Source organism: Mizuhopecten yessoensis, unplaced genomic scaffold (assembly GCF_002113885.1).
Source record: "Mizuhopecten yessoensis strain PY_sf001 unplaced genomic scaffold, ASM211388v2 scaffold1861, whole genome shotgun sequence".
In the NCBI taxonomy this organism is placed as follows: Eukaryota; Metazoa; Mollusca; class Bivalvia; order Pectinida; family Pectinidae; genus Mizuhopecten; species Mizuhopecten yessoensis.
Genome location: NW_018404258.1, coordinates 280339 through 295424, shown reverse-complemented (window position 1 = coordinate 295424; position 15086 = coordinate 280339). Strand labels below are relative to the sequence as shown.

The window sequence follows — 15086 nt, the reverse complement described above, 5'->3', positions numbered from 1 at the left end:
ACACACGTCAACATATGTATAACATAACACACGTGTACATATTGTATAACACAGGTACACACATGGTCTCACACACGCATACACGTGTGGTATGACACACGTCAACATATGTATAACATAACACACGTGTACATATTGTATAACACAGGTACACACATGGTCTCACACACGCATACACGTGTGGCATTACACACGTCAACATATGTATAACATAACACACGTGTACATATTGTTAAACACTCACGTATACAAATTGTATAACATGTACATACACATTGTACATCACACGTCAACATATTGTAAAACAAGTAAACAAATGTATAACGCCCGTACAAATTGTATAACACACATGAGTACGCAATGCAACACCCTCATATACACTTGGTATAAAACACCTGTACACATTGCATCACACGTATAGAATAGGGTTTATTGTCGACGTTCATGTATTACACACGTACACACTTCATACGTTCCTACACAGTTGGTGCATTTAAAATATATTGCACTCACGTAAGCACTGACATTTATATTTAGACTCTTCTGTCTTTACCCAATAGAAACACAGGATTGCCAATGACACGGATGGCCCATATGTCCCTGTAACGATAACAGGATGGCTGTGTGTATAGGTCTAGATACGTTGACGACCAGGAAGAAAGACGAAAATTTTATGAACGTTGGCGCATTCGACAATGTGTATAATATTATTTGTGAGTATATTAGTGTTTTCTTTTCTAGTGTTATATGACATAGTGTTGCCTTCTTGTTGATAAACATGTCGTCAGAATAATATTCATTAACATAGTCACACAATGTATATAATAAATATGTAACAGGGCTAGACTTTGCCATTTTCCGAGTCCCACCATCAAGTTTCCTCAAACAAATAACACTTACTAGGATTGAACGGAGGAAGCAACTCCGAGTCATAACTGTAACAGATATACCTCCTGCTATCATTAATGTGATAACAGGTTTAATAACTGTACGAGCGATAAGTACAAATTACAGCCATACTACACACGTAACCGACAGGTAAACGGTTTATTGTATGTCAGAGCGTTAAATACAAATAACGCTCGATGTCTTTGGGGTGTTTAAATTTAGGTAGGCCCTCCTGACGTCTTTCTGTGTTACGTGTCAACATCGCTGATTGTATCGATTGATTGATCGATCCTTATATCTCTCACGTGAAAAACAAAAACACTGGTATCGTGTCATTGATATCAATTACAAACTATTTGTTTAAAAGGAAGTTACTAACTTCAGGTAGGGGTGTATGTAAGTAGGTTCATTTTATACACGGCTTATCTGCAATATTGAAGTACATTTATAACTAGGCCGCCGTTATTGTGGTCAAAACCAGTGTCAATATCAATCACAAAAACCATGTGACATATGTACGGCAAAGCACGGGATGTTGTTAATATATTAAGGTATACTATATGTGATATCTTAAATGTTCTGTATGTCAGTGTATGTAGTGCACAGTATAATCCACTCGGGCCACATTATGTCAGTGTATGTAGTACACAGTATAATCCATTCGGGCCACAGTATGTCAGTGTATGTAGTACACAGTATAATCCACTCGGGCCACATTATGGCAGTGTATGTAGTACACAGTATAATCCACTCGGACCACAATATGTCAGTGTATGTAGTACACAGTATAATCCACTCTGGCCACAGTATGTCAGTGTATGTAGTACACAGTATAATCCACACAGGCCACAGTATGTCAGTGTATGTAGTACACAGTATAATCCACTCGGGCCACAGTATGTCAGTGTCTGTATCAACTGACAACTGGTTATAAAACATGACAGGCATTTTTGTATCTTGAAATTAAAATAATATGATGTTCTGCCAATATATAACAAACTCAAATGATTGGAAATGTATATCTATCGGCGACCTAGTAATGATTATGTAGAATTTATATGAAAGTAAAATAATCATTTTTGTTTAACTATTGACATCTTAAACAATAATGTTTAATTTTTTTAATTTTAGTGAGTTGAAATTCTAATAAACCGAATTTTAAATGCATATAATAAACTAAGTATTTTTGTCGCATATATGACCTATTCTTTGTCTTACAGTCTTACATCTTACAGGTTTTTTACCCGAGAAAATGATTCGCCATTGACGCCTAGCTCGGTCATTTCTTGCTGGTTGTTAAACTGTAATATGAGTAAAAATATCCTTTTATTCTTTTCTCAATTTCAACCTCTTGGATAAACATTTTCATATTATTCACTCGTCATACTGTTGAATAACATCAAAGTGTTCTTCCCCATCAATGAAATATGACAGGTTTTCGTCAAAAACAAGAAACATTCTCTATATAGTCATCCATCAAGAGTACAAAAACATCCGTTACTAACAACTAGGAAGTCGAGTAAAACGTTTTATTATGTTCTTTATATCATTGAAAAACTCTGAAAATTATTTATGCATGTACAATGTGTATATATATTAATCTTGATGCATTTTAAATCTAAAAAATATATTCCACAATGTTTGACAGTTTTGATTGACACGAGGGCAAAATTAGCTACGTAATCATCATATATGTGTCTGAATTTGCTCGTTGAATCTCAAAACAGATCAGAGAAGCTCTTCATTGGTTTAGATTTGCTATATGTTTAAACCATTAGGTACAGAGAATATGTGTTTATAACTAACGGAACACTACTTGAGTATATAATTTCTCCTCTGGTGTTCTACTCGGGGATGTGTTGTCTGAGTATATGATTTCTCCTCTGGTGTTATACTTGGGGATGTGTGTTGTCTGAGTATAAGATTTCTGTTCTGGTGTTATACTTGGGGATGTGTTGTCCGAGTATAAGATTTCTCTTCTTGTGTTATACTCGGGGATGTGTTGTCTGAGTATAAGATTTCTCTTCTTGTGTTATACTTGGGGATGTGTTGTCCGAGTATAAGAATTCTCTTCTTGTGTTATACTCGGGGATGTGTTGTCTGAGTATAAGATTTCTCCTATTGTGTTATACTCAGGGATGTGTTGTATGAGTATATGATTTCTCCTCTTGTGCTATCTTAGGGGATGTGATGTCTGTCCTATTTGTTAGATGTCTCTCTTGCGCTGTTGTTGTCATTCTGTATCTCGTTAAGTATTGCATTATATGGTTAACATAAAGTAAATATCAGTTTAATTGGCTGACATATATTGTATACTCGGTGCCGTACCTCTAATTATTAGTTTCACCTATATTACCTCTTAACACATCTTCGTTTTTTTACTTTTCAGAAAACGTGATTACTCTTTAAATGAAACCATGGAAAAGAAGCAAAGGCAGAAAGCGTATAAAAAGCCCTGCCATAATCCCACATGCAATGTTTCAAAACGGAAAGAAAAAATGAAGAATAAAAACACTACCAAAGCGAAATCACACGAAATGAGCGATGAACTATACAAGATGGAAATGCGAGATTATATCGAAATGTTGAACAGCTGTCCAAAAGAAAAGAAATATACAGACCGTCCAAAAATTAAAATGCTTATTTATGCCAGTCAACACAATAAACGTAAGGATCTCGAGTATTTATATTCGCGAAAAAAACTGAATGTGAATTTAAAAATCCTTTTAAAGCATGCAATATTCCGTGATCATGAAGATCTTGGAGTGTGGTTTCTTCAAAAAATTAAATATGGTGCAAAATTTGAAAATTTCAGAAACTCTCCTTTACTGCATGTTGCAGTTAACAAAGGATTTGCTAACGTTGTCACCGTACTTTTGGAACAGCACTCTGTAGATGTCAATGCTAGAGATGGCAATGGTGAAACAGCCTTGCACCTGGCCTCGAGGAAGGACAATGAACACCCCACAATTTGTAGAATACTCCTAGAACACGGCGCCAGAACCGATATCTCTGATAGGAACGGCATTTTACCATTACATCGATTGTCTCGTGACAGTTACAGTACTAAAATGATTGACCTTTTACTGGAATTCAAGGCAGATATAGAAGCTTTAGATAGATATGGAAAACGACCACTGGAATATGCGTTTGATAGAAAGTTCAACAAGCAGACAGTTGTGTGCCACCTGATCAGACAGGGAGCAAAGATAAAACCAATTCTTCGTGAAATACGCAACAGGAGCCCTAAAGCCAATGTAAATGATATGTCTGTGCTTGACTGTGTAGATCTGACAGGGGATGTTGGAGCACTCGTCGATCTTCTGAAAGAGGACGGGGATACATCTACGCTGTGTAAATCCAACAAAGACGCTACAGTAAAACGTTTGCTCAGATATGTTAAACTGACAGGAAGTCATCGTCTCCGTCGATGTTTGCAGGAAAGAAGTCTATCAATCGAAGACAAAAGTCCGTCTGATGTACAAAGGCAATGCAATTTTGAAAGTGAAGGTAGGTATCTTCCGTTATATTAAATAATTATAGATATATTAAATTTTTTGAATAAATATTTCTAATCTGCTTCAGAATACGCCGTGCATGGGCTTAATAGCATTGCTGTTAACCCATATCCGTAAATGTAGCTACGTGAATCGGTTGTAACTGTAGCTACGTATATCGGTTGTAAATATTGTTACGTGTATCGGTTGTAACTGTAGCGACGTGTATCGGTTGTAACTGTAGTTACGTGTATCGGTTGTAACTGTAGTTACGTATATCGGTTGTTACTGTAGTTACGTGTATCGCTTGTAACTGTAGTTACGTGTATCGGTTGTAACTGTAGTTACGTGTATCGGTTGTTACTGTAGCCACGTGTATCGGTTTAATGACAGTGAATAGGTAATAGGTTTACTAAATTTGTTCAAGTATACACAGAGCTTTTGAATATTTGATTACCATTACTAAGATATTTGACATTTGCAAGTATAACAAAAAACTTAAACAGACTGTACCATTTTCTTAACAACTGCAGGCTGCGATGATAAAATGAAGTGTTGAATTGAGCTAAGCCTCTTGTTTTTCTATTTTAGATAAACCAGCCGTATATAAACAAGGGCAATCCGAGCAACGTGTGGTGATTCTTCATTTTGAAGCAGTGGATAGACGTGAATTTCTTTTGGCAATAGGAGGCGTAAGTTGTTATTGAGTTTATTAATACTGCTTCAATCTGTTCTCAAAACATTTCCTTATTCAATTTTTATACAGAGATTATTTTGAGAAAATAATCTCTTATAATTTGACATATATAATTAAGTATTGTAAATTGTATATTGATGTACAACTTTATCAATAGACATTTGTCTCGTTTTTGTTTAGGTACCTACAACATGAGTGGAATGTCTGTAGACATATGTCTCGGTTTTTGTTGTGGTACCTACCGTGGAATGTCTGTAGGCATATGTCTCGGTTTTTGTTTAGGTACCTACAGCATGAGTTGGCTATCTGTACAGGCTTACTAAAATTCCAAACAACCGCTTTCTTACTTTGCATTTCTAGTGATACTTTCTTTGGTCCTAATGTTATAGGGGAAATGTGTTTTGATTGACAAAGAAGGCAACACTGCTACACTGCGGGACACTTTGGTCTCCTTAGAATAATTCAAGTTTTAACAGTAAATTACAAAAGCAAAGTGAACAAGTTTCATACACCAATTCCGACATTGACATTCGTTAAACATCTGTTGATGGCAGTGATTTAATTTCGTGTTCTTTTAATTATACAGTAATATGTTTTAGCCAGATTTTCGCAATTTCTGACTTCATGAGCTGTCAGTTAGACATTTGTTTTAAATATATATATTTACAGGATGAATTGACAAACAAATTACACGTGAATCCCGATGCCATAGACGTGGTAGTGGTTGTATCGCCCTCCAATGACGAGGAGTCTATTCAGAAAGTATTCACACTAGCTGCACAGCACCTTATAAACGCAGCCCATGGAATTCCAGGGGAAGACCCACTTAAATTCATTCACATTCACACAAGCAAGTTTCTTGCAGATACATCGTTACCGTACATAATTCGTTCCGATCTGCAGTGTTCAAAACTTAGCGGGAAGAGGTTGCCTTACGGTATGTACATTTCGGTTCCATGATGAATACGTCCTTGCCACCAAAAATAATACTTCTGAAGCTTTATATTTACATCGGGTTGGTTGCGTAATTATTTTTGGTATGATACGATTCAAACACGTTTTTTTCTAAAGACATCCCGATAGGGACTGTCTTCTGGTTAGGTCTTAGGTCCCCTGTTACTTTGTTATTTGCTTAGGTCCCCTGTTACTTTGTTATTTGCTTAGGTCTCCTGTTACTTTATGTTAATTTCTGAGGTCCCTTGTTACTTTGTTATTTGATTAGGTCCCCTGTTTGCTTTGTTATTTGCTTAGGTCCCCTGTTTGCTTTGTTATTTGCTTAGGTCCCCTGTTACTTTGTTATTTGCTTAGGTCTCCTGTTACTTTATGTTAATTTCTGAGGTCCCCTGTTACTTTGTGTTTTTTTGCTTAGGCCCCCTGTTAATTTTGTGTTCAATACTGGGGCCCCCTTGTTACTTTAAGTTAATTACTGAGGTCCCCTGTTTGCTTGTGTTATTAACTTTGGTCTCCTGTTACTTTTTTTAATTACTGTGGTCCCCTGTTACTTTTAGTTAATTACTGAGGACCCCTGTTACTGTGTGGTAATTACTGAGGCCCCCTGTTACGTTTTGTTAATTACTGAGGTCCCCAGTTACTTTTTGTTTGTGTACAAAAAAAATACTTTTAGTTTGTGTTGATTACCTATGAAGCCTATTTAATAATCATAATCCTCGGATTTTGTTTTAATGACTGATGTTTCCTGTCTTTGGTGTCAGTTACTTAGGCGCCTTGTGTTTGTGTTAATTTGTTAGATACCCTTGAGCTGATGTTAATTTAAGTTACCGTCTAAGTGAAACTTTGTACGTCTCTCGCGCCTTCGGTTAAGGACTTTGTTTTTAATATCTTTTCATAGGACAATGTTTGACTAGATCAGACATCATGAGGACTTTCTTTGCCAAATACTTCTATGCTATAGTGTAATGAACATCCGCTTGTTATCATAGTTTATATGGTTTTTCAAAAAGGAGGCATGCTCGCCATTCAGTCGTTTGTATTTCACAACTACTTTACTATTTCTTATAACAGATTGCCTTCCAATGCATCATGAAATCCTTCACAAACGTAGTGATGCACTTCAAAACATGCTGAACCGTGGAATAGAAGATGTGAACGCTGAGGATGAAGCTGGATGGACAGCATTGCATCTTGCAATTCTCTTAGGAGAAACCAAAATAGTAAAAATGCTGCTGGACCACGGAGCCAATGCTGCATCCCGTCCGACACATTATCTTCCTGCCTTTGTCTATACAGAGTGGAAGGGAAAATCGCGCATGACATTGTCACCACTCACTCTTTCTGTGCGCCTCAACTTGAAGGAAATAGTGCAGGTACTTACTGAAAGAAATCCAGGATATCCTTCAATGGACACCTGCATCAAATTGTCTTATGGAATGAAAACCGAGTCAGCGTTGCTTGAATCAGTCTGTAGGGAAGCAGAAAGAAGACATAAAGATGTTGGTGCTCGCTTTGAACCGACATACACAGTTCACAAGAATCTACCGATTGAACGAGTTTGCCTTGGATGTTCGGAAGATGTTGATGAAATTGAGAAGAAAGAAGACATACATGGCGTAAGCGTTGTCATCATAAACACGGATATATCCCCGGAGAGCAACTGGATAGAGACAACTGAAATGACAAAAGATGAGGAAGACAAATGTAAGTCAGTAATTGACTTATGGGCTGACTACCTTTGGGATCAGCATCCGAATTTAAATGCAATCACTGCTGGAAGCCTAACAAGTGTGAAATGTCCAGAAGCCAAACCTACAGGACACATCATTCTACACTGTTCACACAAGGGATACGTTCCCCATGAGAGCAACTGCTTTCCAACTGAATTAAAATGTGAGAAAGGAACAATGCCTGTTGCAGTACTTGAGGGGGAATTCAGTTTAAGCCCTTTGCCCTTGGTCACTGACCATGGAAACTCAAAATCCTTACCAGGTGTCTCTGGATTAACACCATCCGATAACGATGGACACTCAAATTCGTCACAAGTTGTCTCCGGATTAACACCATCCGAATACGATGGACACTCAAATTCATCACAAGTTGTCTCTGGAGTGATTCCATCCGAAAACGATGGACACTCAAATTCGTCACAAGTTGTCTCTGGATTAACACCATCCGATAACGATGGACACTTAAATTCGTCACAAGTTGTCTCTGGAGTGATTCCATCTGAACACGATGGACACTCAAATTCCTCACCAGGTGTCTCTGGAGTGATTCCATCCGAAAACGATGGACACACAAAATCCTCACCAGGTGTCTCTGGAGTGATTCCATCCAAGGCTTACCAAGGAGAGCAAGATGCCACCACGTGTGTCTGTGCTGCATCTGCTTCGTCCAAAAAAGCGACAAAGAGAAATCCAATGAAAACTGATGAACATCTTTCGTTGAAATTAGGAATGCACTTATGCAAATCACAATCCATTGCCATCACAGCGTATGTAGGAACAGTTGGATCCTTCGTTGAAATGGGCAACGGTAAAACTGGGTTCATAACATGTGCTCATCTGTTTTATAACCAGGCTATATCCGAGGGGAAACAGCCCATACACTTCAGTTGTTCACAAGAAAGATGTGGTGCTGACGTCATCGCTCCTTTTGACCACTTTAGTGAAAAAGTCTTAAGGGGAGTTACATATATGGAAATCGATGATGACCCCGTTTGTAAAGATGATGACGATGACGAAAATGGGTATGTTTAACCTAAGTGTTGGGCTCAATTGTTTTTATTCCTAACATGGCTCCAGTAAAGCATAAAAACATATTGAAATCAAGTTTGAGAAACACCACAATTTCCTCATAATATAATATTCTGCACCTAAATATCTTCTTAAATACAAAAAGTCTTTGGGAATAGCCTTCTTGTTTAAACAGGGACTAAAAGTTATATATTACAATATTGCTTTATTTACAGAAGGAATGTGTACTGGGAGTGTGGAAAAGTAGTCCGAGCTAGATTTGACTCCACGTTAGAAACCGGCATAGATGCAGCAATCGTGGAAATTGACAAAGACAGAGCGCCATGTGATGGGTCCTTTGATGACATAAAGCATATTCATCTCCGAAACGCAAGTAAGACAAATCTCAATAAATATTCAAAATGAACAACACTAATTTTACCAAACAAACACAAAGCACTCGTCCCTTAGTACAATAAATCGGCATTAACAGATGGTAGATATACAATGTACGTATCGAGTGAAAAGATATCCCCATGCTGACCAATTCAGCAGACCTAGTTCATGAATCGCTTCCCTAATATAATTGTAAAGGGTTTGTATAGACTTTTACTGGTAACAAAACCCCAGTAAGAACAGTATTTGTTGCCTTTTCCCAAGAAGTATTATATAATTACTTTTCTTTCGTTACTCTTCAAAAGAACGCCCACAAAGCTGGGTGATAGAGACATTGAGTACCAAATTTTCATTCCTGCTCCAGGCAGTTATTACAACAAAGATAGAAGCAGTCGAATTATTCCTTTATTCCTTACTTTATCAGTTTAGGATTTTTTGATTTTTTTTTTGTCTCAATACTACGAATACAAAACTCAAACAGTTTGCACTGCAAACAGTTGCAATGTTATACAGGTATCTTTTTGTGCTTGATATATATTGATACATTAACAGAAATGGACTGGAAACACCCACCCACATTTACCTCTGGAAAACAAGCAGATGCATCATATCTGGATGCAATGTGTAAGTATTTACAGAACTGTTTTCACAATATTCCATCAAAATGAACTGTGCTTGCTTATTGATTATTAACAAGATTTTATAAGGATATTCATTAGGATATACCCTACGTGGTTGTTCGGTACTAATGCATGCGGAGCTCTTTTATGTAGAAACAGCAAACGGGATATTGAGTCAGTCAAGTTATAGTGGAACATTACAGCAAATACAAAACGTCATTCAAGTTATAGTTGAACATTACAGCAAAAACAATACGTCATTCAAGTTATCAAATAGAAGCATATCAAATAATAACAAAGACCGAAAATTAATTTCACTGTTTGGTTTTAATTAATTATATATACTGAGTAAGTTGTGGCGAATAATGGCCAAGTACTTCGACCTTACGACAGCTAGAAAGATGGAGGAAACTGGGACCAGGATATTCACCCAAACTCAATAGCTGAAACTATTTGACTATAAATTTCATTAAGACTTAACTTACAAGTCTGTAAAAAATCAACAGCAATCTGTTGTCGAAGATAAAATCAGCTGCGACAGCCAAAAAGATGGAGGAAACTGGGACCAGGATATTCCCCCAAACTCAAAAGCTGAAACTTTTGTATATAAATATCCCAAAGTCTCGAATTTGCACAACTGTAATGAACACATGGCAGCAGTCTTTTGTCCAGGAAAAAATCGTCCTGCACCTCCAACATAGTGGTCGAAGTCTTGACAAGTGGAAGGAACTTTCTGCGAATATATAACAGGCAGACACACAGCAGAAGGAAATCGTAAAATAATGGGAAGGGAGGGTGGGATTAAAAAGGCTTAAAGGTTTCTGAATACTCGTGATGGCTGCTCAAAGGAAATGGTAAAGAACGATAACTCTAAATTCCGAATAAAGGGAAATAACTCTCATGCTCAGAAACAAAGACGCAAATATCAGGAATATTGTACACAACATTTTTAAACTACTGAATATGGCGTATGTCTTCATATGATAAATTAAATTATATTTTAGGAATAATTTTTATTATCAAATAGAAGCATATCAAATAATAACAAAGACCGAAAATTAATTTCACTGTTTGGTTTTAATTAATTATATATACTGAGTAAGTTGTGGCGAATAATGGCCAAGTACTTCGACCTTACGACAGCTAGAAAGATGGAGGAAACTGGGACCAGGATATTCCCCCAAACTCAATAGCTGAAACTATTTGACTATAAATTTCAATAAGACTTAACTTACAAGTCTGTAAAAAATCAACAGCAATCTGTTGTCGAAGATAAAATCAGCTGCGACAGCCAAAAAGATGGAGGAAACTGGGACCAGGATATTCCCCCAAACTCAAAAGCTGACACTTTTGCATAAAAATTGTCCAAAGTCTCGAATTTGCACAACTGTAATGAACACATGGCAGCAGTCTTTTGTCCAGGAAAAAATCGTCCTGCACCTCCAACATAGTGGTCGAAGTCTTGACAAGTGGAAGGAACTTTCTGCGAATATATAACAGGCAGACACACAGCAGAAGGAAATCGTAAAATAATGGGAAGGGAGGGTGGGATTAAAAAGGCTTAAAGGTTTCTGAATACTCGTGATGGCTGCTCAAAGGAAATGGTAAAGAACGATAACTCTAAATTCCGAATAAAGGGAAATAACTCTCATGCTCAGAAACAAAGACGCAAATATCAGGAATATTGTACACAACATTTTTAAACTACTGAATATGGCGTATGTCTTCATATGATAAATTAAATTATATTTTAGGAATAATTTTTATTATCAAATAGAAGCATATCAAATAATAACAAAGACCGAAAATTAATTTCACTGTTTGGTTTTAATTAATTATATATACTGAGTAAGTTGTGGCGAATAATGGCCAAGTACTTCGACCTTACGACAGCTAGAAAGATGGAGGAAACTGGGACCAGGATATTCCCCCAAACTCAATAGCTGAAACTATTTGACTATAAATTTCAATAAGACTTAACTTACAAGTCTGTAAAAAATCAACAGCAATCTGTTGTCGAAGATAAAATCAGCTGCGACAGCCAAAAAGATGGAGGAAACTGGGACCAGGATATTCCCCCAAACTCAAAAGCTGACACTTTTGCATAAAAATTGTCCAAAGTCTCGAATTTGCACAACTGTAATGAACACATGGCAGCAGTCTTTTGTCCAGGAAAAAATCGTCCTGCACCTCCAACATAGTGGTCGAAGTCTTGACAAGTGGAAGGAACTTTCTGCGAATATATAACAGGCAGACACACAGCAGAAGGAAATCGTAAAATAATGGGAAGGGAGGGTGGGATTAAAAAGGCTTAAAGGTTTCTGAATACTCGTGATGGCTGCTCAAAGGAAATGGTAAAGAACGATAACTCTAAATTCCGAATAAAGGGAAATAACTCTCATGCTCAGAAACAAAGACGCAAATATCAGGAATATTGTACACAACATTTTTAAACTACTGAATATGGCGTATGTCTTCATATGATAAATTAAATTATATTTTAGGAATAATTTTTATTATAGCCGAACATTACAGCAACTACAATACGTCATTCAAGCTATGGCGGAACATTACAGCGAAAACAATACGTCATTCAAGTTATAGCGGAACATAACAGTAAATACAAAACGTCATTCTAGTTAAAGTGGATCATTACAGCAAATACAATACGTCATTCAAGTTATGGTGGAACATTAAAGCGAATACAACATTCTAGTTATAGAGGAACATTACAGCAAATATATTACGTCATTCTAGTTATAGTGGAACATTACAGCAAATGCAATAAGTCATTCAAGTTATAGTGGAACATTACAGCAAAAACAATACGTCATTCAAGTTATAGTGGAACATTACAGCAAATATATTACGTCATTCTAGTTATAGTGGAACATTACAGCAAATGCAATAAGTCATTCAAGTTATAGTGGAACATTATAGCAAAAACAATACGTCATTTAAGTTATAGTGAATCATTACAGCAAATACAATACGTCATTCTGGTTATAGTGGAACATTACAGCAAATATATTACGTCATTCTAGTTATAGTGGAACATTACAGCAAATGCAATACGTCATTCAAGTTATAGTGGAACATTACAGCAAAAACAATACGTCATTTAAGTTATAGTGAAACATTACAGCAAATACAATACGTCATTCAAGTTATAGTGGAACATTACAGCAAATACAATACGTCATTCTGGTTATAGTGGAACATAACAGCAAATACAATACGTCATTCTGGTTATATTGGAACATTACAGTAAATACAATACGTCATTCTAGTTACAGTGGAACATTACAGCAAATATAGAGTTTAATTCAAATTATAGAGGAGCGTTAAAGCAAGGAGGTTATGTGTAATTTGACACTTAACAGGAAAGAGACACTTAACAGCAAAGAGACACTTAACAGCAAAGAGAATATGTGTCAAGTTCGGAAGTGATACAAATTAAGTCCTTTTTTTTTATCTATGTATCATTCTTTGCATTCTTCAAATATACATTTTCTTTTTATCTATCCTATTCAAGGAAATATAGCTGTATGTATCAGAAAACAAAGGATAGTATCTATTCATTATATATATCACAAAAGCATAATCAAAATCATCAGGTTCGTATTTCTGTATTAAAGTAAATTAATATCATGACGATTTTTTTTTATTATCATAGCCTCGAGTGAACGCCCAATCAGATGCATGAAGCTGGGAGCAAGTTCTGGGCTGTCTGTAGGTATTCTGACATGGAAGCATGGTCAGATAAGACTACCGGACTCTCCACGTCTTGGGATTGAAAGAGATTCTCTTAACAAATATGTCATGAAGGGACAATTCGTCATAAGTGAATATAACAGAAAACAATTTTTTGAATGTGGTGATTCTGGTTCGGCAGTTTTTGTCATGAAGAGAGACGCCCAGCATTATTATCCAGACGCTTGTTTAGGTATCGCCATTGGGTTTCTTGACAAGAAAACTTTTGTCACTCCAATAGGCAGCATTCTCGATATATTGAAAGCAGATAATTTGCCAGAACTCGCCCTCAAGAAGTTTAAGTAAGAATATCAATTCCTCGTACGTCATATTGAAGTATACGGACGCCTACGGTCGTGACACAATTTATATCAATCAATTTCTGTTACATTCCATTTAATCGATTCAGGACGGTCACTAACGGCCGCATTGCAAATCTGTGTTGTATGTTTGTATATCGCCCATTCATGTTTCAGTGCTCTTGGAAACATAATATTTCAAAAACGACAGCTGGAGTGAACGTCAGAGGTTATCATTCAGTGTGCTTACTAGAAATAACTCGTTCATAACTTCTGAGATATAATCTAACTAAATGATAAAGTTACATATTTACGTTTGCTATTTTTTTTACCATGAACATTTAAACTTGTTTACTCTTAGGCAGACAACTGCTTAGGGGAAGTGTCGTCTTCAATATCGACGTCGACAAAACTCCAATGGAATATCTTCTTTGTTATAATAAATGATGCAGTGGTACCCTTTATCTTAAGGGATGAAAAGAAGATCACCATATTACACACCAGCACAAAATAAATCAAGGACAGATGTGTTATGGCATTGTGCAGTTTGTCTCCCCTTTCACATACATGCAGGAATACGTTTTTATTTACTTGTACATGTATCTGTATTTAATACGGAAATACAACCTGTTAATCAAATAATGTTTTTGATGGTTGATTAGGAAGATATGTAAATGTATGTATTTGAATTAAATAAGATGATAGGATAGCGCTATCATTACTTGTTTGAGAATATGCATGTTTTATGAAAATATATAACTGTTTATAAGGATTGTTTTTATAACTGTGTATAAGGACTGCTTTTAGAAACAGATAGTGTATGAAAAACTATCATGAGTGTGTTTATAATTTTGATTCAAACATATTTTATTGCATAAATGAAGCAAACGGATTAGGCACAAGTTATATCAACATTACGAAGGCCCTCTCCACAATAAATTTTACATAAATTGAGAAATTGCATAATTTGATCACAATGAATAACTTTTTATACAATAAATGAAATAATACAACAGATATACATATGATGAGTTAATGTCATATCACATTAACTAGACCTTTGGCTGGATTGTATGTACTTTGCGTGTTTATAAAAGAAATATTTTGGCGTATTGAAGATATGTTATGATCTGATGACATAATATGTTCGTGTCAATAAGATAAACTGATCCTATTATGTCTGGAGTGAGAAACTAATGTGGAGGTAGTAACCCACATTTCAATCCCGGTTACAATAACCTTAATCG

The 15086-nt window shown here is 36.1% G+C and overlaps 1 protein-coding gene across 2 annotated transcripts; it reads left to right on the top strand.

Annotated features, from left to right (window-relative positions):
- Positions 1 to 575: 575 nt before the first annotated feature.
- Positions 576 to 14574, top strand: LOC110441502. Of its 2 annotated transcripts, none has more exons than XM_021484682.1 (8): positions 576 to 713; positions 3278 to 4398; positions 4986 to 5077; positions 5752 to 6019; positions 7105 to 8785; positions 9008 to 9165; positions 9720 to 9791; positions 13464 to 14574. In XM_021484682.1, the coding sequence occupies exons 2-8, from the start codon at positions 3306 to 3308 to the stop codon at positions 13844 to 13846; spliced, it is 3747 nt and encodes a 1248-aa protein (XP_021340357.1). In that variant the 5' UTR covers positions 576 to 713; positions 3278 to 3305; the 3' UTR covers positions 13847 to 14574. The 2 variants fall into 2 exon arrangements, with proteins under 2 accessions (XP_021340357.1, XP_021340348.1); XM_021484673.1 differs by having other exon boundaries at positions 4977 to 5077.
- Positions 14575 to 15086: the final 512 nt, after the last annotated feature.